Genomic DNA, 27,012 nt, shown 5'->3' with positions numbered 1-27,012 from the left:
AGGTAACAGTAGGGAGGCAGGAATGCAGAGCTGTTTGAGGCAACCCAGTGGATTTATTTTGTACGTGAATGTCACGTGACCGGCAAAAATGAATATAGAATTGAGTCAGGGTTGGTAAACAAACGAACATTTATTAAACTCTGCTCAATACTTTAAAAAAAAACAAACGAAAACCTTAACTGGAAGTAAACTGCTATGCGGCCATTTAACAAACCGCTAAACTCAGTACTAGTTCTTAAAGCGGTAAATGCGAAAACAGTCTTAAAGTGGTAAATTCAAACACAATTCTTTGAATGGTAAATTTGAAAGTCCAAGAGATTTATACAGACAATTAGGAGAAACCTTCCTGAAGTAAAGAATTCCTGGAAGACTCAACATTACTGTCGATCCCAGCCAGAACCTGCCTTGTCTGCAGGATTAACGATGATGGAAATAAAACGGTTTAAAGGCACTGACGTTTCCCTCTGGATACTAGATACTGCACAGCCTTTTCTGCTACTTTTAGCAGAGGCTATCTCAGGCAGATCACTATGAATTCAATAAGGGTCGATCCTATCCAAATCAGCCGAACTCCTTCATGTTCCTGTCTTCACTCTCCAATGTTACTGAAAAGGTACATCAACAATCCTGGCAGCTATTGGTGAAACTGCCAGCCCAGCACTTCTGTACCTTACAATAGAAAGTAAAACTCCGTTTTAAAACTATACTGCATCATGAGATTAATAAGCAGCATAGCAAAATATCTGACTGACGATCTAACTGAAAACTAACTGCGTCACCGGGGGTATATACTTATATACCTGGTGAGAACACGTCATCATGTGACCTCACATCGGCGGGAAAATTACATCATGTGACCTCCGCAAGACCATTACATCATCCTCATAAGACAGTCACAAGATATCCATGAAGTATGTAACACCTCCCTCCAAAAAAAAATTCTTGGTCTTTTATTTAAGAGCAAATTTTAACAATTAACTATTTAAACAAAAAAATACAAATGTATAAAATTTACAACATACACAGTATCATCATACAGCCTTTTACAAACTAATATACAGTAGGAGTGTTACAAAGGTTAAAATATCACTCCATAAAAAACTTACATTGTACATTTAACAGCTAGATAGACAATCACCGATCACATTATCTTTACCTTTAATATGAGCTATCAAAATATTATACTCTGTAACATTAAACTTTGTTGCCAAATTGGAATTTGATTTATTTCCTTAACCATTTTCTTTAACTGAGCCCAGACCTACAACATAACCAAGGTAGGTCACCTTGGTATGACCAAATTCACTTTTAGCTAAGTTAATAGTTGTTAGCTTTTGAAAGTCTCTCAAATAGTTTCTCCACCGCAGTAATATGTGCTTTCCAAGTATTATTTCCTGTAACTAAATCATCAATATAGGCATCTGTATCTTTTAACCCATGAATCACACTATTACTCATCCTCTGGAAAGTACCTGGTGCATTCTTCATCCCAAATGAAAGAACATTATATTCATATAACCCGGATGGGGTTACAAATGCAGAAATCGCTCTACCTCTGTCCTCAATGGAACACACCAATACCCTTTTAGCAAATCAATCTTCGTAAGGAACTTTGCTTGTCCAACTTTATCCACACAATCATCTACCTTAGGGATTGGATATGCATCAGTTTTTGTCACAGCATTCACTTTCCTGTAATCTGTACAAATCCGAATACTATTGTCTGGCTTAGGCACCATAACACACGGTGAACTCCGATTCAAATTGGAAGGTCTAATAATATTATTCTCTAACATATGCTTAATTTCTTGTTCAGCAAGTTCGCATATTTCCCTGTTCATCTGATACGGATGTTGTTTTATGAGTTTTGCATCTCTAACATCTACATCATGCGTAGCTACGGTGGTTCTTCTAGGAACGTCTGGAAATAAATCCCTATATTTAAAAATTAACTTTCATCTGCTCTCTCTGCTCTGGCTGTAAATGAGCTAATTTCTCATCAATATTTTCCAGAATTATTGAATTTGGTAACCTGGCTGAAATAATGTTGGATTTAAAATGACTTTCAGATGAATCATCCATTAAGTTTTTAGAAAAATCAGACTCATTATTGACCACAATAGTCATAGTAGCAGCCTCTTTTCATAATACGGTTTTATCATATTTATATGACACAGCTGTGTTGGCTTTCTTCGATCTGGGGTCTTTATCACATAATCCACATCATTTACTTTAGATTTAATCTCATAAGGACCATGAAATTTAGCTTGTAATGGGTTCATTTGCACTGGGAAAAGAACCAACACCTTATCTCCAGGCTTAAATGACCTCATTCTAGCTTCCTTATCATGCCAAGTTTTCATCTTCTCCTGAGCCAATTTTAAATTTTCCTTGGCCAAGCTGCAAGCTTTATGTAATCTTTCTTTGAATTTCAAAACATAATCCAGCAAATTAGTATGTACCTCTTTATTAATCCACTGTTCTTTCAACAAGGCCAAAGGTCCTCGAACTCTATGCCCAAACACAAGTTTAAAAGGACTAAAACCTAATGATTCCTGTACTGCCTCCCATACTGCAAAAAGTAGTAAATGTATGCCTTCATCCCAGTCCTTTTCATTTTCCACACAATATAGTTTTGAGGGTAGAATGGAATCTCTCCAAGGCTCCTTGCGATTCTGGATGATATGCAGATGAGGTAATCTGTTTTGCTTCCAGTTTATAAACTATCTGCTGAAACAATCCAGACATAAAATTACTACCTTGATCAGATTGTATTTCCTTAGGCAACCCAAAATAAGTAAAGAATTTTATAAGAGCCTTTGTCACAGTTTTAGCTGTTATATTCCTAAGAAGTACTGCCTCTGGAAACCTAGACACTGTGCACATAATGGTCAGCAAATATTGATGTCCAGTTTTAGTTTTTGGCAATGGACATACACAATCTATGATAATTTCAGAAAATGGTTCACCAAATGCTGGATTTGGTTGCAGTGGGGCCACTGAAGTAACTTGATTAGGTTTACCCACAATTTGACACGTATGACACGTTCTACAAAATGTCACTACATCTTTCTTAAACTAGGCCAATAAAAATGTTTAAAAACCTCGTTCACAGTTTTCTTTACACCTAGATGATGACCTAAAGACATACTATGAGCCATAGTTAAAATCTCATTTCGATAAACTTTAGGAACTACTACCTGGTGATTAACTTCCCATTCTTCACTTGCAAGAATTGTAGGTGATCTCCACTTTCTCATTAATACTCCCATTTCAAAATAATATCCTACTGCCACTTTCTCAATTTAACTATCTGGAAGAGCCTTTAATTTAATTTAATTTAACTATCTCAGGATCTCTACCCTGCTCTGCTATCATCTCCTTCTGAGATAAAGACAAATTTCGTGGTCAGACTTACTACCAAATTCCTGATCAAATAATGAAGCTAAGAAAGTTTCTGATATATCCTCAAAATTCGCATCCGGAATTGAACAGTCATGGGTAACAACCTCATCCTGTACATCAGTCTTTTTAGCCATAGCTCTTGTTACAACACAGGAAGAATCTGTGTAAGAATCCCTCTTAACCTCCTCAGAAATAGGCTTTATTGTCAAATACACTTCAGGAAAAACTAGTCCATCTGCTAAGTCATTCCCTAACAAAAGAGAAACATCATTCATGAGTAAACTGGGTTGTAGCCCTACTTTTACAAGCCCTGTAACTAACCCTGACCTTAAATTTACTCTATGTAAATGTACTGGCATAAGGGCACCCCAAACTGTTCTTATATAGTTTACCTCACCAATGTCAGACTCATCACTAAACTTTAGAACACTGTCTAACATTAGTGATTGAGAAGCTCCAGTATCTCTAAGGATTCCTATTGGCACTGGAGTGGATCTTTCTATCAAGGATACAAATCCTTCGGTTATAAACTGTTCATATCCCCTCTTAACTTGGTCAGACTCTGACAAAACTTCATTGGTATTTATCGAACTCTGTAGATTTACAGGTGTTTCAATATGCTGCACACAAGCATCTAGGACTGCTTCCTTCTCTTTCTTCTTCAATCGAAAACAGTTGGCTATTACATGTCCAAGTTTCAGACAATAATTACGAATAAGACCAAAATGTCTTTCCTTCACATGTCTCCCTTCATCCTTACCTTTCTCACGAACTTCAGGTTTAATTTCTGGTTTACCTTGACTCTCTGTGCTATTTTTCCTTTTAGAAGTTCTACCTGGAGAAAATTTACTCTTATGAATTAAAGTATACTCATCAGCTAATTTAGCAGACTCCTGCAATATAACAGTGTCCCTTTCATTTAAGTATGTCCTCACTTAACAGGAATGCTCCTTTTAAATTCCTCCAGTAAAATCAACTCTTTTAATTTATTATACTCCCCATTCGCATTTTTAGAGGAAACTCGTCTCTCAAAATATACAGATTTCTCGTGGGCAAATTCCATGTAAGTTTTTTCCACAGATTTCTTCAAATTTCTGAATCTTTCTCTATAAGCTTCCGGAACCAATTCATACACTTTCAATATATGCTGTTTCACAATATCATAATCCAGTGCTTGCTCAGCATTTAAAGCTGTATAAACTTGTTGTTCCTTGCCTCTAATTACACTTTACAACATCACTGGCAATCTCTCTTTCGGCCACTCTAAACTCAGAGCAACAGTTTCGAAATGCTGGAAATATTTGTCCACTTCCGCTTCATGAAATGGAGGAGCCAAAATAACCTTATGACTAGCAATAAATTGTTTTTGTTAGAACCAGAAGACTGATTTTCCATCCTTAATTTCTCCATCTCTTGCTCAAATTCCCTGTTTTTATTTGCTTCTCTTTTGGCCATTTCCGCTTTAAACCATTCAAACTTTATCTGTTCAAGATGTAACTGCATTTCCAGTGTACTCATTGGAAACCTCCCTAACACCTCATCATCAAACTTTCCCAAACTTATATAATACTCCGTGATTTTTCTCTGAATTACAGGTTTTGTTGGAACCTTCGTAATTGCTTTAATTTCCAACCTTCTAGCAATCTCCGATTCAACAGTTTTTCTCGCCTTTGCTAATTCCTCCGGGTCAGGCCAATCCATAAAGTCATCAATATTGATTGCTGCCGAATACCACCCACACACCAATCAAGCAAAAGAATTGGGTATTTCTCTTTTTCAAATCAGGTTGATAAATAAACAAGCACTTAAGCTCAAAATCGGAACAATCCCGGACGAGCCCCTAAATTATGTCACGTGACTGGCAACAATGAATATAGAATTGAGTCAGGTTCTATAAACAAATGAACATTTATTAAACTCTGCTCAATATTAAAAAAAAATGAACGAAAACCTTAACTGGAAGTAAACTGCTATGCGGCCATTTAACAAACTGCTAAACTCAGTACTAGTTCTTAAAGCGGTAAATGCAAAAACAGTCTTAAAGTGGTAAATTCAAACACAGTTCTTTGAATGGTAAATTTGAAAGTCCAAGAGATTTATACAGTCAGTTAGGAGAGACTTTCCTGAAGTAAAGAATTCCGCGATGACGCGACATTACTGCCAATCCCAGCCGGAACCTGCCTTGTCCGCAGGATTCACGACAACGGAAGTAAAACGGTTTAAAGGCTCTGACCTTCTTCCTCTGTAGAATAGATACTGCACAACCTTTTCTGCTACTTTTAGCAGAAGTTATCTCATGCAGATTACTCTTACTTGAATGAATTCAATAACGGTCGATCTTCAGGGTCCCGTCTTCACTCTCCAATATTACTGAAAAGATACATCAACAAACGTGGCAGCGATTGGTGAAGCTAGTGGCCCAACACTTCTGTACCTTACAAAAGAAAGTAAAACTCCATTTTAAAACTATACTGCGTCATGAGATTAGTACACAGCATAGCGGAGCATCTCACTGCCGATCTAAACTGAAAACTAACTGCGTCACCAGGGGTCTACACTTATATACCTGGTGAGAACAGGTCATCATGTGACCTCACATCGGTGGGAAAATTACATCATGTGACCTCTGCAAGACCATTACATCATCCTCATAAGACAGTCACAAGATATCCATGAGTATGTAACAGTGAAGGAAAACTGTCCCTTCTGCAACTAGAAACAGGCTGCGATTGGGGCTAACCGGGCTGCCAAGGATTTATCAGCTGAATGGCCCACTTGTCCTGCAACCACTCTACAATTTGAAGACTTTCTTTACATCACTCCAAACAGCCTGGCTCTAATTTTAGGGTATGCAGGGTCCCACAATTACCCAGCAACGTATTTTCAGTTACAGAGTGAGATAGCCGCCCCTGGGTGTGATACGCATTGCTCAATTTGAGATTTCCATTCCCCTTGGGTGGATTTTCTCCCTCTAAGTGAAGGTGTGCAGCCACTGTCTGTGTGGCCATTGCCTGTCCTGGTGTACGGGGCTGAGACTGCGGGGAGCCTGCAGTAATGGACCTAGCGTTGAAACCTTAGCTGGGATGTGGCAGGCGCGAGGCTCCCTCCAATTTCCAGTGTCCTGTGCAGTGTGACCTTGCCTGAGTAAAGTCATGAGAGAGTTCTCACGGTCACGGATTATTTTATTTAGCACCAGTTGGTGTAGATGGTAGATGACAAAGTTAATCTCCTTTATTCTCTCTGATAGTGAGGGCGTCATCACAGTGCTCCCCGTCCCAATCTCTGAAGATTTCAAGAGATGTGAGTGAGATTGCAGCTCAGAGTCTGCAAGTTCAAAGTTCACAGTAAAATTTATTATCAGAGTACATACACGTCACCACATACACCCCTGAGATTCTTTTTCTGTGGGCATACATAGCAAATCTATAGAACAGTAACTGTAACCTGTAAACATCAGGAACTGTAAACTGTAAACAAACTGTGCAAATGCAGACATAAATAAATAGCAATAAATAACAGGCATGAAATAACAATATAAAAGAGTCCTTAGATGAGTGTAGCTATTCCCTTTTGTACAAGAGCCTGATGTTTGAGGGGTAGTAACTGTTCTTCAACCCAGCAGTGTGAGTCCTGAGGTACCTGTACCTTCCACCTGATGGCAGCAGTGAGAAAAGAGCCTGGCCTGGGTGGTGAGGGTCTTTGATGATGGATGCTGCTTTTCATGTAGGTGTGCTCAGTGGTTGGGAAGCTTTTACCTGTGATGTACCGGGCTGAATCCACTGCAGGATTTTCCACTCCAAGGCATTGGTGTTCCCATACCAGGCCGTAATGCAGCCAGTCAGCACACTTTCCACCACACACCTGTAGAAGTTTGCCAAGGTTTACAATGACACGCCAAACCTTCACAGACTCCTGAGGAAGTAGAGGTGCTGTTGTGCTTTCTTCACAATAATATTTATATGCTGGGTCCAGGACAGGTCCTCTGAGATAGTGACAACCAGGGATTTAAAGTTACTGACTCTCTCCCTCTCTGATCCTCCGATGATTACTGGCTCATGGACCTCTGGTTTCCCTCTCCTGGAGTCTACAATCAGTCCCTTGGTCTTACTGACGTTGAGTGAGAGGTTGTTGTTATTACACCACTCAGACAAGTTTTCAATCTCCCTCCTGTATGCTGATTCATCACCCCTTTGATACAGCCCACAACAGTGGTGTTGTCAGCAAACTTGTATATGGTTTTGGAGCTGTACTTAGCCACACAGTCATAGGTGTAAAGCCAGTAGAGCAGGGGGATAAATTCACATCCTTGTGGTGCTCCTGTGCTGATGGAGATTGTGGAGATGCTCTTGCCAATCCTAACTGACTGGGATCAGAAAGTGAGGAAATCCAGGATTCAATTGCACAAGGGGGTATTGAGGCCCAGGTCTTGGAGTTCACTCATTAGTTTTGAGGGGATGATGGTGTTAAATACCAAGCTGTAATCTATGAAGAGCATCCTGATATATGCACTTTTATTGTCCAGATGTTCCAGGGTTGTGTGAAGAGCCAACAAGATAGCATCTGCTGTAGACCTGTTGCTTCAGTAGGGGAATTGGAGTGGATCCAAGTCACCATTCAGACAGGAGCTGATCTGCTTCAACACCAGCCTCTCAAAACATTTCATCACTGTGGATGTAATTGCCACTGGGCGATAGTCATTTGGACAGGTTACCATGGTTTTCTTGGGCACCGGTATGATTGAAGCCTGCCTGAAGCAGGTGGGTACCACACACTGCTGGAGCGAGGGGTTGAAGATATCCATGAACACACCAGCCAGTTGGTCAGCACAGGTCTTCAGTACTTGGACGGGTACTCCATCCGGACTGGATGCTTTCCTTGGATTCACTCTCTTGAAGGCAGCCCACACGTCATCTTCAGATACTGAGACCGAAGGATCATCGGGAGACATGGGGGTGCGTGATGGTTCCTCCCTGATCTGGTGGTCAAAGTGAGCATAGAAGGATTGAGCTCATCTGGAAGCAAAGCTCTGCCGTCCCCTATGTCACAAGATTTAACCTTTGTAGGAGGTTATGGAACTCAAACCCTGCCACAACTGCCCAGCATCCCTCGTTGATTCCAGTCTATTCCGGAATCTCCACTTTACCTGAGAGATGCTTTCCGGAGACCATATCTGCACCTCTTGTAGCATTCTCGATCTCCAGACTTGAATACCTCTGGTCTGGCTCTCAGCAGATTCCAGATTTCATTGTTCATCCAGGGCTTCTAATTGGGGAAAACCCAGAATGGGGACACCCTCATCCCCAGCTGTTTTAGTAAAATCTGTAATGACCCTGGTGTAATCATTCAGGTCCTCAGATCAGTTCTTGAACACGGCTCAGTCCACTGACTCGAGGCAATCCTGTAACCGTTCCTCTGCCTCTCGCAACCACCCCTTGTTTGTCTTGATCTGTGAAGCCTGGCTTTATGGGCTCTGTCTGTGTACAGCTAGTAGGAGGACAGCCAAATGGTCTGATTTGCCAACGTCTGGTCTGCAGTACTGTAGCAGTGGTCTAGTCTGTCGGGACCACTGGTGCAACAGGTTACGTGCTGGTGATAATTGGGGAGGGTTTTCTTCAAACTGACCTGGTTAAAGTCACTGACTGTAATTTGAAATGCTTCGTGATGGGCTGTTTCTTGTTTACAGACACCATGCAGTTTCACATGTTCCTTATAATCGGCCACTAGTGGTATATAAACTGTGGTCAGGATCACAGATGAAAACTCCTGAGGCAAATAGAATAGCCTGCATTTAATCGTTAGTTGTTCTAAGTCAGGGGAACAAGAGGTCAACATAACTCAACCAGAACTGACTAAAATGCACACGTTGCTACCTTTTTCCTTAACAGAGTTCATGGTTTGATCCATTCTGAAAATCGTTGTATCATTGCATCTGGTGTATCTGCATTTAATCAGGTATCAATGCAACAAACAATCGAGATCTGACTCTGATGCAGCAGCCTTCCCCTGAGATCGTCAGTCTTATTTTCCAGTGACTGTACATTCGCCAACAAGATGCTGGGTAGAGGAAGCCTCGTCCCACTGCCTTTCAGCCGGGTTTGAATTCCGCCTCTCCTGCCGTGTTTTCCACCATGGCGTTGACCTTTATCGCTCCACATTTAACCGTCACATGTGCAATCTGAAGATCACTGATGTAATTTCGTAGTCCATTGTTAAGAGGAAATTTACATGCCCACCATCCGAATCTTCCCTCTTCTCACTGCTACCGTCAGGAGCCTGAAGTCCGACATCACCAGGTTCAGGAACAGCTAATTACCTACAACCATCAAGTTTTTAAACTGACCTGCACAGCACTAACCCCACCTCAGAACAGAACACTACAGACCACCTCTTGCACAGCCTCTGGTTATATTTTTTGCTGAATGCCTTGTTCAATTTCTATGTAGTTTATATGTGTGTTGTGTGCACTCACACACCTGTGATGCTACAGCAAGAAGGTTTTTGATTGTACTTGTGTAAAAAGGCATGAGCCTAAAACATGGAAATGTGGTTAGTGACAAACACAAAGGTCAGCAAGGATATGGTGGCCCTTTGGCCCGTTCCTGTACTGTTCGATTCTGACTCCGCCCATTCTCTCACAAAACCCACAGCTTTACCCTGGATCAAAGCTCTGCTAACACAAGCCTCTGTCCTGTCTACTTCAGATCGACACTTACGCTCGTGAGGACCTGAAGGAGGGTCTTCAGCTGTTCGGAACAGATGGGAACATTGGTCTCACTAATGCCTGGAGCATCATACAAACAGACGTAGGTACCACCCATCCTCCATTTTAACTGCATGGCAGTGAGGGGCTCAAAATTGGTCTTTTCCTGCGGGTCCTGAAATTCCTTCTGATTGACACTCCTCTCCTTGGCTGCCAGCAGAGAGGGCATTACGTTGTCTAAATCGAATCTGAGTGGGTGCCAGCCTGAATTACAGGTTAATACTGACCAAACCCTCTAAAGCAAGGGTTCCCACCCTTTTCTATGCCATGGAGGGGTCTGGGCTCCCCGGGCTGGGAACCACTTTCAGCTGCTTCTTCAGTGAGCTTCACTGCATCAGAAAGTTTATTCCAGAGATCGCAGTCTGATTCAGAACTTCCCTGATAAGTCCTCTTAGAACTTTTCTGAAAGTGATGTTGCAGGTAGATAGGTTGGAGAAGGCGGCTTTTGGCACATTGGGTCTCATCAGTCAGAGAACTGAGTAATGAGTTTTGATGATATATGCATTTGTCAAAGACGTGAGTAAGGTCACATCTGGAGCATTTGATCACCCTGTTATAGCAAATGGTGCCACTAAGCTCAGAAGATGTTGCCAAGACTCAGAGGCCTGAGTTATAGGGAGAGGTTGGGTGGCTGGGAAGTTTTTCCTTGGAACATAGGGGTGAATGCACACGTTCGTTTCCCCTGGGAAAGTGAAGAAAACCTCGAGGGTGTAGGGTGGGAGAGGAGAGATTTAAAATCTGCCAGAAGAAATGGTTGAGGCAGGAACAGTAACAGATACTTAGACAGATAGGAACTAATTAGAGGGAAATGGGGCAAATGGAACTGGCTTAGAGGGACATCTTGCTCTGCTTCATTTGTGGGTTGCCTTCATTATATAAACCAGTACCTGATATTAACTGATCTCAAATCTTGTTTGAGGCAAAACTTCTCAATGAATTTGGGTTTCTTCAACATCATTCACAAGGGCACTGTTGTCAGTGAATGCTGAAGAGACAATATTAAATAACCCAATCCACTAAATAGATTCTCACCCACTCCTATAACATAGAGATCCCACAAGAAGAGCCATCCTTTTCCTGTACATCCTGTCACACTCCTGACAATGTCACATGTCCCCGTCCACGTGCTTGGGAAGTGTACTCACCCCACCCATCTTGTCCACCAGTCGAAAGCAGCAGATAAATTTGCCTCACAAAGATGGCAGGACTTGGTGTAATCCCGCTCTGCTGTTTATTTCGTCACGGCTGAGAGAGTCAGAGAATCGTAGAACAGGGAAGAAGGCCATTTAGCCCGTCTAGTCCATGCTCAACATGTTGCTCATCTAAGCTAGACCCATTTTCCTGCCTTTGGCCCATGCCCCTCCAAATCTTTCTTATCCATTTACCTGTCCAAGTACTTTTAAATGTTGTTAATGTACCTAGCTCAACCACTTCCTCTGAGTGAAGACGTTGCCCCTCAGGTTCCTATTAAATCTCACTCCTCTCACCTTAAACCTCTCTAGTTCTTGATTCCTGAACCCTGGGGAATCAGACTGCACCATTCACCTTGCCTTTGCCCCTCATGATTTTATACACCACCACAGGATCACCCCCATAGGACGAGGACTAAAGGACGAGCCTGTCCAAGCTCTCCCCGTAACTTGGCCCTCCAGTTCTGGCAATATCCACACATATTTTCTTTACACTCGCTGTTAATGCCATCTTTCCTGTAAGAAGATAGATAACCAAAACTGTAAAAGAAGATATAAGGTTGCTTTGGCAAGTAAGGTGAAAATAAATCCAAAGGGTTTCTACAGTTATGTTAATAGCAAAAGGATAGTGAGGGATAACACTGGTCCCTTAGAGACTCAGGGTGGACGGCTATGTGCGGAGCCAAAAGAGATGGGGAAGATTTTGAACAATTTCTTTTCTTTGGTATTCACTAAGGAGAAGGATATTGAATTGTGTAAGGTAAGGGAAACAAGTAAGGTAGTTATGGAAACTATGATGATTAAGGAAGAGGAAGTACTGGTGCTTTACAGGAATATAAAAGTGGATAAGTCTCTGGGTCCTGACAGGATATTCCCTAGGACCTTGAGGAAAGTTAGTGTGAAAATAGCAGGGGCTCTGACAGAAATATTTCAAATGTCATTAGAAACGGGGATGGTGCTGGAGGATTGGCGTATTGCTCATGTTGTTCCATTGTTTAAAAAGGATTCTAAGAGTACACCTAGCAATTATCGGCCTGTGAGTTTGACGTCAGTGGTGGGTAAATTGATGGAAAGCATTCTTAGAGATGGTATATATAGTTATCTGAATAAACAGGGTCTGATTAGGAACAGTCAACATGGATTTGTGCATGGAAGGTCATGTTTGACAAATCTTATTGAATTTTTTGAAGAGGTTACCAGGAAAGTTGACGAGGGTAAAGCGGTGGATGTTGTCTATATGGAATTCAGTAAGGCCTTTGACAAGGTTCCACACAGAAGGTTAGTTAGGAAGATTCAATCATTAGGTATTAGTATCGAAGTAGTAAAATGGATTCAGCAGTGGCTGGATGGGAGATGCCAGAGAGGAGTGGTGGATAACTGTGTGTCAGATTGGAGGACGGTGTCTAGTGGTGTGCCTCGGGGATCTGTACTGGGTCCAATGTTGTTTGTCATACATATTAATGATCTGGATGCTGGGGTGGTAAATTGGATTAGTAAGTATGCAGATGATACTAAGATAGGTGGCGTTGTGGGTAACGAAGTAGGTTTTCAAAGCTTGCAGAGAGATTTAGGCAAGTTAGAAGAGAGGGCTGAAAGATGGCAGATGGAGTTTAATGCTGATAAATGTGAGGTGCTACATTTTGGTAGGACTAATCAAAATAGGACATACATGGTAAATGGTAGGGCATTGAAGAATGCAGTAGAATAGAGGGATCTAGGAATAATGGTGCATAGTTCCCTGAAGGTGGAATCTCATTTGGATAGGGTGGTGAAGAAAGCTTTTGGTATGCTGGCCTTTATAAATCAGAGCATTGAGTATAGGAGTTGGGATGTAATGTTGAAATTGTATAAGGCACTGGTAAGGCCAAATTTGGAGTATTGTGTACAGTTCTGGTCACCGAATTATAGGAAAGATGTCAACAAAATTGAGAGAGTACAGAGGAGATTTACTAGAATGTTACCTGGGTTTCATCTCCTAAGTTACAGAGAAAGGTTGAACAAGTTGGGTCTTTATTCTTTGGAGCATAGAAGGTTGAGGGGGGACTTGATAGAGGTATTTAAAATTATGACGAGGATAGATAGAGTTGACGTGGATAGGCTTTTTCCATTGAGAGTGGGGGAGATTCAAACAAGAGGACATGAGAGTTAAAGGGAAAAAGTTTAGGGGTAACATGAGGAGGAACTTCTTTACTCAGAGAGTGGTAGCTGTGTGGAACGAGCTTCCAGCAGAAGTGGTTGAGGCAGGTTCGATGTTGTTATTTGAAGTAAAATTGGATAGATATATGGACAGGAGAGGAATGGAGGGTTATGGGCTGAGTGCAGGTCAGTGGGACTAGGTGAGAGTAAGAGTTCGGCACGGACTAGAAGGGCCAAGATGGCCTGTTTCCGTGCTGTAATTGTTATATGGTTATATGTGATATGGTAAATAGTCCAGGCACAGCCACACCAATGTCTTGTTTAACTGCAACACAGTGTCACAACATCTATACTCAGTGCCCTGACTGACAAAGGCCAGCGTGCCAAAATCTTCCTCACCAACTCTATCTACCTCTTTTAGGGAACCATGTACTAATACTCCCAAGTCCCTCTGTCCACCAGCCTCCCAGTCTCCTCGGGCTCTATCCAGTGGAAGTAGGTCAGAGCTGGATGATAGAGTGTAAGGCTTGGGGAGGAATGGTTAAAGGTGGAGAGTCACTCTGTGCTGGAGGTCACATTGCTCTGACCTGCCTGTGTCATCTGCTTCAGTTTAGATGCTGTGGGGTGTCAAACTACACGGATTGGTTTGAGGTCTTCAACACAACGCAAGTTCCAGACTCCTGCTGCCGGGAATACACAGTGAGCTGTGGCCGGCACGCTCCAGAAACTTGGTGGAAAGATGTAAGTACTGGAGCAGGTCAACATGGTCTCTGCTCACCGTGGGCTGCGGGGAGGCTAATTTCCACCTGTGGGAGAGTCTACAGCCAGTAGTTTTGTTTAAAGATACTGGGTAGCTCAAAACAAGATGATTTACTTTTCCTCACAGTCTCTTCCTCAGAGGGCAGTGGAGGGAGCACACCGAAGAGATGAGGCAGAGGTTTGAGGTGAGAGGAGGGAACTTTAAAGGGGAACTGAAGGCCGGGTTTTTTTGCACACAGTAGTTGATATCTGGAACTGGAAGGCACTGTCAGAGATGGTGGAGTCAGATACGATAAACACACTGATGAGGCATTTAGGGAGCCAAGTACAGGCAAGGTGTAGGACGATACGATGCTACTGTGGGCAAATGGAATTCGTCTAGATGGCCAGAAGGGGTCATAGAGTCTGTTTCTGCACTGTGAAATCCATAACGTGGAACATCAGCTGACTCTCCCTCTATCCTCTTGCCTGACCCTCCCTGTTAGTGTTACTACAGCCTTCAAATAAGGAAGGACAAATCCAAATCAGCCCCTATTCACCTGAAACTTGGCTGCCTTCTCTCCTGCACCCATCGCACACAGCCCCCCCCCAGCCCCCACCCCATGTGGTCTGAAGCACCCCAGCAGTACCTTTATTTTGAAATCACCCATGTTTAAGTTCTTCGTTGGTCTGGGATGTCTTCACCAGTAAAGTCTCTCTCTCCATCTGCCCCAGCCTCTCATCGCTTCGTTGCCCTGGTGACCGTGCTTTTAGGGTCCCATTCCCTCACCTCCTCAGATCCCCTGTCCTCCCTTTGAGTCCAAGCTCCCACCTGCCCTGGGAGGAAACACCCTTTCACTTTCCTCCAAGGAGCTTCACTGATGAACAAACTCTAAGGGGAAAGATTAATAATGAATAAGGTTTCCTTTAAAAACTGCATGAGTACAAGGGGAAAACCTGAGGGTTCGGAAGCTCCAAATGCTTTTTCTTTCAACTTTAATTGATGTTAAATCTCACTGCTTGAATTGCAATATGCAGGGTACATGTCCTGGCCTGTGAAAGGCCTGGGCACGGTTTTTGGAGACATAGAGTCATACAGCATTGACACAGGCCCTTCAGCCCAGCTGCTTCATGATGCCCGAGATTCTGATCTTAGCTAGTCCCATATTCCTGCATTTGCTCCAAATTCCTCTCACCCTTGGCCTATACAGCTTCACCAGAGCCCTGTTGGCTGGCCTCTCACGACAGGGGTGTAGGCTCGGACTTTGTGTGGTTTACCTATCCGTGTAGTTGTCCAAGTGTTTCTTAAACATTGTTAAGGTACCCACCTCAGTCTCTTCTGCTGGCAGCCCATTCCATACACACACCACTCTCTGCGTGACGGAGATACCTCTCAGTTCCCTTTTAAACTTTACAGTGAAGAACTTTGTTTGCCACGCAGACAGATGATTCCACTGAGGTAGCACAAATGGAAAGGCAAAAACAAAATGTAGAGTATAGTGTTACTTTTACAGAGCAGGTAGACAAGGGCCATGGATGAGGAACTTTGGGAGGTAAAGGGTTAATCTTTATTGTACAAGAAGTCTGTTCAAGAGATAACAGTGGGATAGAAACTGTCTTTGAGCATGGTGGTGCATGTCCTCAAAGTTTTGCGTTTTGCTCAACAGAAGTGGGGTAGAACAGAATAAAAGGGTGGGAGGGGTCTTTGATTATGTTTGCCGCTTTCCCGAGATAGTGGAAGGGAGGTTGGTTTGTGTGATAGACAGGCTACATTCACAACTCCCAAACAATTTCTTGCAGTCTTGGGCAGGGTAGGCGTCATAGTAAGTTGTGAAGGATCTGGATGGGATGCTTTCTGTGGTGCTCCTGTAAAAGTTAGTGAACATCATGGGGATATGCCAAATTTCCTTAGTTTGCTGAGGGAGTAACACCCTAGCCAGGGGAGACATCACGGTTCATACCACCTCCCAATCCCTGCAAGAATTGTACGTGCTTCAGTGGGATCCCCTCTCAGACGTTTCAGACCACAGACTTGGTTGGCTTAATCTGGCCATATAGGGTGAGGAATCAGCCAGTTTCACCTTTCGTGGACTTTCTCTTCTCCAAATGTGATCTTCCTCCAGTGGGGGATCTGAAGCTGACCCAGGTACAATCTGACAAAGGCTCGGTATACCAGGAGTAATATCTCCACTTAAGAGGATTTATGATGGCAATGTTTAAGGGATGCTTGAGGAGGATTTCGACAGGGAATCAAGGGATTTAGACCATTTGCAGGCGAATGGGGTAGATTAACGGAGAGCCATTGCAGGTGAAGGGTCTTGAGTTGAAACACACTCTGTCCTCTTTCTCCCACAGTTGCTGCCTCATCTGCTGAGTGCCTCCAGCACTTCGTGTGCTGCTGGGCTTCAGTTAAATTGGGGTCATGGTCAGCACAGATATGATGGGCCAAAGGTCCTGTTGCAGTTCTATAAGACCTACAGATGGTGGACTGGCCCTTTCAGTGTCCGTGCATGAGAAAGGGACTGGCCAGGTTGAGTGATGAGGATCAGATGCCCCTGAGCTCAGGCCCTCAGTCCGGTGGCTCTGGCTACAGGCAGAGTGTAGGCAGGTTTGTCTCACCACCAGCTCCCAGGCTACATGTTCTGAACAGTGGGGTGTGAAAATAACGTGGTGCTGTGAACTTCCAACAGGCTTGCTACGAAAGAGTCAAGTTGTGGCTCCAAGACAATCTCCTGGCTGTGGGGACCTTCGCACTCTGCACGGCCCTGGTTCAGGTAACGTTCTGTCAAAACACCAACCCTTGTCCCCTCCCCCCAAAAAATGGCTGAAAAATGGCAGATGGAGTTTAATACTGACAAGTGTGAGGTATTGCACGTTGGAAGGACAAACCAAGGTAGAACATACAGGGTTAATGGTAAGGCACTGAGGAGTGCAGTAGAACAGAGGGATCTGGGAATACAGATACAAAATTCCCTAAAAGTGGCGTCACAGGTAGATAGGGTCGTGAAGAGAGCTTTTGGTACATTGGCCTTTATTAATCAAAGTATTGAGTATAAGAGCTGGAATGTTATGATGAGGTTGTATAAGGCATTGGTGAGGCCGAATCTGGAGTATTGTGTTCAGTTATGGTCACCAAATTACAGGAAGGATATAAATAAGGTTGAAAGAGTGCAGAGAAGGTTTACAAGCATGTTGCCGGGACTTGAGAAACTCAGTTACAGAGAAAGGTTGAATAGGTTAGGACTTTATTCCCTGGAGCGTAGAAGAATGAGGGGAGATTTGATAGAGGTATATAAAATTACGATGGGTATAGATAGAGTGAATGCAAGCAGGCTTTTTCCACTGAGGCAAGGGGAGAAAAAAACCAGAGGACATGGGTTAAGGGTGAGGGGGGAAAAGTTTAAAGGGAACATTGGGGGGGCTTCTTCACACAGAGAGTGGTGGGAGTGTGGAATGAGCTGCCAGACGAGGTGGTAAATGCGGGTTCTTTTTTAACATTTAAGAATAAATTGGGCAGATACATGGATGGGAGGTGTATGGAGGGATATGGTCTGTGTGCAGGTCAGTGGGACGAGGCAGAAAATGGTTCGGCACAGCCAAGAAGGGCCAAAAGGCCTGTTTCTGTGCTGTAGTTTCTATGGTTCTATGGTTCTATCCCCCGCTCCCTGCCCACCACCACCCAGAGGCTGCTGTCACTCTGCTGAACCCAACCCAGGAATGCGTGTGTCTGGATCCTTTGAGCTAGCCAGGTCCGAAGGAGGGAGACTGCAGTCCCCCGCCACCCACTTGCTCGCTCCTCCAGCCCGGAGAGTGACCCGAGTAATTCAGCTCAACTGAGACTGGGTGGGTGGGGACTGACCAGTGCAGAAGGGGATGGCACAATGCACCTGTTGAGAAAATCCATCAGATCAGTACCAAGATGGAGGAGTGTGAAAGACCCAGCCTCAGGAAGGAGAGAGGATGCAACCCTGGTAAATAACAACAGCTGGCCAGGATTGGCAAGAGAGTGGGAGAGTGGCAAATGAAATACACTGTTGGAAAATACACCGTCATGTACTTTGCTAGAAGAAATAAGTGTTCAGACTATCTTCTAAACAGGGAGAAAATCCAAAAATCTGAGATGCAAAGGGACTTGGGAGTCCTTGTGCAAAACACCCTGAAGGTGAACTCACACTCACCCTGTACCCACACTCTCCCTGTATCACACTGTACTCTGTACCCACACTCTCCCTGTACCACACTGTACTCTGTACCCACACTCTCCCTGTACCACACTGTACCCTGTACCCACACCCTCCCTGTATCACACTGTACTCTGTACCCACACTCTCCCTGTACCACACTGTACCCTGTACCACACTGTACTCGGTACCACACTCTCCCTGTACCACACTGTACTCTGTACCCACACTCTCCCTCTACCACACTGTACCCTGTACCACACTCTCCCTGAACCACACTGTACTCTGTACCCACACTCTCCCTGTACCACACTGTACTCTGTACCCACTCTCCCTGTACCACACTGTACCCTGTACCACACTCTCCCTGTACCACACTGTACCCTGTACCCACACTCTCCCTGTACCATACTGTACTCTGTACCACAATCTCCCTGTACCACACTGTACCCTGTACCCACACTCTCCCTGTACCACACTGTACCCTGTACCCACACTCTCCCTGTATCACACTGTACCCTGTACCCACACTCTCCCTGTACCACACTGTACCCTGTACCCATTCTCTCCCTGTACCACACTGTACTCTGTACCACACTGTACCCTGTACCACACTGTACTCTGTACCCACACTCTCACTGTACCACACTGTACTCTGTACCCACACTCTCCCTGTACCACACTGTACCCTGTACCACACTCTCCCTGTACCACACTGTACTCTGTACCCACACTCTCCCTGTACCACACTGTACTCTGTACCACACTGTATTCTGTACCCACACTCTCCATGTACCACACTGTACTCTGTACCCACTCTCCCTGTACCACACTGTACTCTGTACCGCACTCTCCCTGTACCACACTGTACTCTGTACCCACACTCTCCCTGTACCACACTGTACTCTGTACCCACACTCTCCCTGTACCACACTGTACTCTGTACCCACACTCTCCCTGTACCACACTGTACTCTGTACCCACACTCTCCCTGTACCACACTGTACCCTGTACCCACACTCTCCCTGTACCACACTGTACTCTGTACCCACACTCTCCCTGTACCCACACTCTCCCTGTACCCACACTCTCCCTGTACCACACTGTACCCTGTACCACACTGTACCCTGTACCCACACTCTCCCTGTACCACACTGTACCCTGTACCCACACTCTCCCTGTACCACACTGTACCCTGTACCCACACTCTCCCTGTACCACACTGTACTCTGTACCCACACTCTCCCTGTACCACTCTGTACCATGTACCACACTGTACTCTGTACCACACTGTACCCTGTACCACACTGTACTCTGTACCCACACTCTCCCTGTACCACACTGTACTCTGTACCCACACTCTCCCTGTACCGCACTGTACTCTGTACCCACACTCTCCCTGTACCACACTGTACTCTGTACCACACTCTCCCTGTACCACACTGTACCCTGTATCCACACTCTCCCTGTACCACACTGTACTCTGTACCACACTGTACTCTGTACCCACACTCTCCCTGTACCACACTGTACCCTGTACCCACACTCTCCCTGTACCACACTGTACCCTGTACCCACACTCTCCCTGTACCACACTGTACTCTGTACCCACACTCTCCCTGTACCACACTGTACCCTGTACCCACACTCTCCCTGTACCACACTGTACCCTGTACCCACACTCTCCCTGTACCACACTGTACCCTGTACCCACACTCTCCCTGTACCACACTGTACTCTGTACCCACACTCTCCCTGTACCACACTGTACCCTGTACCACACTCTCCCTGTACCACACTGTACCCTGTACCCACACTCTCCCTGTACCACACTGTACTCTGTACCCACACTCTCCCTGTATCACACTGTACTCTGTACCCACACTCTCCCTGTACCACACTGTACTCTGTACCACACTCTCCCTGTACCACACTGTACTCTGTACCCACACTCTCCCTGTACCACACTGTACTCTGTACCCACACTCTCCCTGTACCACACTGTACTCTGTACCCACACTCTCCCTGTACCACACTGTACCCTGTACCCACACTCTCCCTGTACCACACTGTACTCTGTACCCACACTCTCCCTGTACCACACTGTACTCTGTACCCACACTCTCCCTGTACCACACTGTACCCTGTACCCACACTCTCCCTGTACCACACTGTACTCTGTACCCACACTCTCCCTGTACCACACTGTACTCTGTACCCACACTCTCCCTGTACCACACTGTACTCTGTACCCACACTCTCCCTGTACCACACTGTACTCTGTACCCACACTCTCCCTGTACCACACTGTACTCTGTACCCACACTCTCCCTGTACCACACTGTACCCTGTACCACACTGTACTCGGTACCACACTATCCCTGTACCACGCTGTACCCTGTAATCACACTCTCCCTGTACCACACTGTACTCTGTACCCACACTCTCCCTGTATCACACTGTACCCTGTTCCCACACTCTCCCTGTACCACACTGTACTCTGTACCCACACTCTCCCTGTACCACACTGTACTCTGTACCACACTGTACTCTGTACCCACACTCTCCCTGTACCACACTGTACTCTGTACCACACTCTCCCTGTACCACACTCTCCCTGTAACACACTGTACCCTGTAATCACACTCTCCCTGTACCACACTGTACCCTGTACCCACACTCTCCCTGTACCACACTGTACCCTGTACCCACACACTCCCTGTACCACACTGTACTCTGTACCACACTCTCCCTGTACCACACTGTACTCTGTACCACACTGTACTCTGAACCCACACTCTCCCTGTACCACACTGTACCCTGTACCCACACTCTCCCTGTACCACACTGTACGCTGTACCCACTCTCCCTGTATCACACTGTACTCTGTACCCACACTCTCCCTGTACGACACTGTACCCTGTACCACACTCTCCCTGTACCACACTGTACCCTGTACCCACTCTCCCTGTACCACACTGTACCCTGTACCCACACTCTCCCTGTACCACACTGTACTCTGTACCCACTCTCCCTGTACCACACTGTACCCTGTACCACACTCTCCCTGTACCACACTGTACTCTGTACCCACACTCTCCCTGTATCACACTGTACTCTGTACCCACACTCTCCCTGTACCACACTGTACTCTGTACCCACACTCTCCCTGTACCACACTGTACCCTGTACGCACACTCTCCCTGTACCACACTGTACTCTGTACCCACACTCTCCCTGTACCACACTGTACCCTGTACCCGCACTCTCCCTGTACCACACTGTACTCTGTACCCACACTCTCCCTGTACCACACTGTACCCTGTACCCACACTCTCGCTGTACCACACTGTACTCTGTACCCACACTCTCCCTGTACCACACTGTACTCTGTACCCACACTCGCCCTGTACCACACTGTACTCTGTACCCACACTCTCCCTGTACCACACTGTACTCTGTACCCACACACTCCCTGTACCACACTGTACTCTGTACCCACACTCTCCCTGTACCACACTGTACTCTGTACCCACACTCTCCCTGTACCACACTGTACCCTGTACCACACTGTACTCGGTACCACACTCTCCCTGTACCACGCTGTACCCTGTAATCACACTCTCCCTGTACCACACTGTACTCTGTACCCACACTCTCCCTGTATCACACTGTACCCTGTTCCCACACTCTCCCTGTACCACACTGTACTCTGTACCCACACTCTCCCTGTACCACACTGTACTCTGTACCCACAATCTCCCTGTATCACACTGTACTCTGTACCACACTCTCCCTGTACCACACTCTCCCTGTACCACACTCTCCCTGTATCACACCGTACTCTATACCCACACTCTCCCTCCACCACACTCTCCCTGTACCCACACTCTCCCTGTACCACACTCTCCCTAGTTCACACTCTCCCTGTACCACACTGTACTCTGTACCCACTCTCCCTGTACCACACTGTACTCTGTACCCACTCTCCCTGTACCACACTGTACCCTGTACCCACACTCTCCCTGTACCACACTGTACTCTGTACCCACACTCTCCCTGTACCACACTGTACTCTGTAACCACACTCTCCCTGTACCACACTGTACTCTGTACCCACACTCTCCCTGTACCACACTGTACCCTGTACCCACACTCTCCCTGTACCACACTGTACCCTGTAACCACAATCTCCCTGTACCACACTGTACTCTGTACCCACATTCTCCCTGTACCACACTGTACCCACACTCTCCCTGTACCACACTTTACTCTGTACCACACTCTCCCTGTACCACACTGTACTCTGTAACCACACTCTCCCTGTACCACACTGTACCCACACTCTCCCTGTACCACACTGTACCCTGTACCCACACTCTCCCTGTACCCACACTCTCCCTGTACCACACTCTCGCTGTACCACACTGTACCCTGTACAACACTCTCCCTGTACCACACTGTACTCTGTACCCACTCTCCCTGTACCACACTGTACTCTGTACCGCACTCTCCCTGTACCACACTGTACTCTGTACCCACACTCTCCCTGTACCACACTATACTCTGTACCCACACTCTCCCTGTACCACACTGTACTCTGTACCCACACTCTCCCTGTACCACACTGTACTCTGTACCCACACTCTCCCTGTACCACACTGTACCCTGTACCCACACTCTCCCTGTACCACACTGTACTCTGTACCCACACTCTCCCTGTACCACACTGTACCCTGTACCCACACTCTCCCTGTACCACACTGTACCCTGTACCACACTCTCCCTGTACCACACTGTACCCTGTACCACACTGTACCCTGTACCCACACTCTCCCTGTACCACACTGTACCCTGTACCCACACTCTCCCTGTACCACACTGTACTCTGTACCCACACTCTCCCTGTACCACTCTGTACCATGTACCACACTGTACTCTGTACCCACACTCTCCCTGTACCACACTGTACTCTGTACCCACACTCTCCCTGTACCACACTGTACTCTGTACCCACACTCTCCCTGTACCACACTGTACCCTGTACCCACACTCTCCCTGTACCACACTCTCCCTGTACCACACTGTACTCTGTACCACACTGTACTCTGTACCACACTCTCCCTGTACCACACTGTACCCTGTACCCACACTCTCCCTGTACCACACTGTACTCTGTACCCACACTCTCCCTGTACCACACTGTACCCTGTACCCACACTCTCCCTGTACCACACTGTACCCTGTACCCACACTCTCCCTGTACCACACTGTACTCTGTACCCACACTCTCCCTGTACCACACTGTACTCTGTACCACACTCTCCCTGTACCACACTCTCCCTGTAACACACTGTACCCTGTACCCACACTCTCCCTGTACCACGCTGTACCCTGTAATCACACTCTCCCTCTACCACACTCTCCCTGTACCCACACTCTCCCTGTACCACACTGTACCCTGTACCCACACACTCCCTGTACCACACTGTACCCTGTACCACACTCTCCCTGTACCACACTGTACTCTGTACCCACACTCTCCCTGTACCACACTGTACCCTGTACCCACACTCTCCCTGTACCACACTGTACTCTGTACCACACTCTCCCTGTACCACACTGTACCCTGTACCCACACTCTCCCTGTACCACACTGTACCCTGTACCACACTCCCCCTGTACCACACTGTACTCTGTACCCACTCTCCCTGTACCACACTGTACCCTGTACCCACACTCTCCCTGTACCACACTGTACTCTGTACCCACACTCTCCCTGTACCACACTGTACTCTGTACCCACACTCTCCCTGTACCACACTGTACCCTGTACCCACACTCTCCCTGTACCACACTGTACCCTGTACCCACACTCTCCCTGTACCACACTGTACCCTGTACCCACACTCTCCCTGTACCACACTGTACTCTGTACCCACACTCTCCCTGTACCACACTGTACCCTGTACCCACACTCTCCCTGTACCACACTGTACTCTGTACCGCACTCTCCCTGTACCACACTGTACTCTGTACCCACACTCTCCCTGTACCACACTGTACTCTGTACCCACACTCTCCCTGTACCACACTGTACTCTGTACCCACACACTCCCTGTACCACACTGTACTCTGTACCCACACTCTCCCTGTACCACACTGTACTCTGTACCCACACTCTCCCTGTACCACACTGTACCCTGTACCCACACTCTCCCTGTATCACACTGTACTCTGTACCCACACTCTCCCTGTACCACACTGTACCCTGTACCACACTGTACTCGGTACCACACTCTCCCTGTACCACGCTGTACCCTGTAATCACACTCTCCCTGTACCACACTGTACTCTGTACCCACACTCTCCCTGTATCACACTGTACCCTGTTCCCACACTCTCCCTGTACCACACTGTACTCTGTACCCACACTCTCCCTGTACCACACTGTACTCTGTACCACACTGTACTCTGTACCCACACTCTCCCTGTACCACACTGTACTCTGTACCACACTCTCCCTGTACCACACTCTCCCTGTAACACACTGTACCCTGTAATCACACTCTCCCTCTACCACACTCTCCCTGTACCCACACTCTCCCTGTACCACACTGTACCCTGTACCCACACACTCCCTGTACCACACTGTACTCTGTACCACACTCTCCCTGTACCACACTGTACTCTGTACCACACTGTACTCTGAACCCACACTCTCCCTGTACCACACTGTACCCTGTACCCACACTCTCCCTGTACCACACTGTACGCTGTACCCACTCTCCCTGTATCACACTGTACTCTGTACCCACACTCTCCCTGTACGACACTGTACCCTGTACCACACTCTCCCTGTACCACACTGTACCCTGTACCCACTCTCCCTGTACCACACTATACCCTGTACCCACACTCTCCCTGTACCACACTGTACTCTGTACCCACTCTCCCTGTACCACACTGTACCCTGTACCACACTCTCCCTGTACCACACTGTACTCTGTACCACACTCTCCCTGTATCACACTGTACTCTGTACCCACACTCTCCCTGTACCACACTGTACTCTGTACCCACACTCTCCCTGTACCACACTGTACCCTGTACGCACACTCTCCCTGTACCACACTGTACTCTGTACCCACACTCTCCCTGTACCACACTGTACCCTGTACCCGCACTCTCCCTGTACCACACTGTACTCTGTACCCACACTCTCCCTGTACCACACTGTACCCTGTACCCACACTCTCGCTGTACCACACTGTACTCTGTACCGCACTCTCCCTGTACCACACTGTACTCTGTACCCACACTCGCCCTGTACCACACTGTACTCTGTACCCACACTCTCCCTGTACCACACTGTACTCTGTACCCACACTCTCCCTGTACCACACTGTACTCTGTACCCACACTCTCCCTGTACCACACTGTACTCTGTACCCACACTCTCCCTGTACCACACTGTACCCTGTACCACACTGTACTCGGTACCACACTCTCCCTGTACCACGCTGTACCCTGTAATCACACTCTCCCTGTACCACACTGTACTCTGTACCCACACTCTCCCTGTATCACACTGTACCCTGTTCCCACACTCTCCCTGTACCACACTGTACTCTGTACCCACACTCTCCCTGTACCACACTGTACTCTGTACCCACACTCTCCCTGTACCACACTGTACTCTGTACCCACACTCTCCCTGTACCACACTGTACTCTGTACCCACACTCTCCCTGTACCACACTGTACTCTGTACCCACACTCTCCCTGTACCACACTGTACTCTGTACCACACTCTCCCTGTACCACACTGTACCCTGTACCCACACTCTCCCTGTACCCACACTCTCCCTGTCCCACACTGTACCCTGTACCCACACTCTCCCTGTACCACACTCTCCCTGTACCACACTCTCCCTGTACCACACTGTACTCTGTACCACACTCTCCCTGTACCACACTGTACTCTGTACCCACACTCTCCCTGTACCACACTGTACCCTGTACCCACACTCTCCCTGTACCACACTGTACCCTGTACCCACACTCTCCCTGTACCACACTGTACTCTGTACCACACTGTACTCTGTACCCACACTCTCCCTGTACCACACTGTACCCTGTACCACACTGTACTCTGTACCCACACTCTCCCTGTACCACACTGTACTCTGTACCCACACTCTCCCTGTACCACACTGTACTCTGTACCCACACTCTCCCTGTACCACACTGTACTCTGTACCCACACTCTCCCTGTACCACACTGTACTCTGTACCCACACTCTCCCTGTACCACTCTGTACCATGTACCACACTGTACTCTGTACCCACACTCTCCCTGTACCACACTGTACTCTGTACCCACACTCTCCCTGTACCACACTGTACCCTGTACCCACACTCTCCCTGTACCACACTGTACTCTGTACCCACACTCTCCCTGTACCACACTGTACTCTGTACCACACTCTCCCTGTACCACACTGTACTCTGTACCCACACTCTCCCTGTATCACACTGTACTCTGTACCACACTCTCCCTGTACCACACTGTACTCTGTACCCACACTCTCCCTGTACC

The 27,012-nt window shown here is 46.5% G+C and overlaps 1 protein-coding gene across 1 annotated transcript in view; it reads left to right on the top strand.

Annotated features, from left to right (window-relative positions):
• The window catches only part of LOC134353475 (tetraspanin-4-like), a 99,861-nt gene that overhangs the window by 44,753 nt on the left and 28,096 nt on the right, over window positions 1-27,012 (top strand). Inside the window, exons 4-6 of the mRNA XM_063061478.1 lie at window positions 10,107-10,208; window positions 14,101-14,232; window positions 16,920-17,003. Of these exons, the coding sequence (XP_062917548.1) occupies window positions 10,107-10,208; window positions 14,101-14,232; window positions 16,920-17,003 (318 nt within the window). The remainder of the gene's footprint in view (window positions 1-10,106; window positions 10,209-14,100; window positions 14,233-16,919; window positions 17,004-27,012) is intronic.

This window comes from Mobula hypostoma, chromosome 11 (genome assembly GCF_963921235.1).
Source record: "Mobula hypostoma chromosome 11, sMobHyp1.1, whole genome shotgun sequence".
Classification (NCBI taxonomy): Eukaryota; Metazoa; Chordata; class Chondrichthyes; order Myliobatiformes; family Myliobatidae; genus Mobula; species Mobula hypostoma.
Note: the sequence above shows the minus strand (reverse complement) of the source record. Positions and strands in the feature narration are given on the sequence as shown.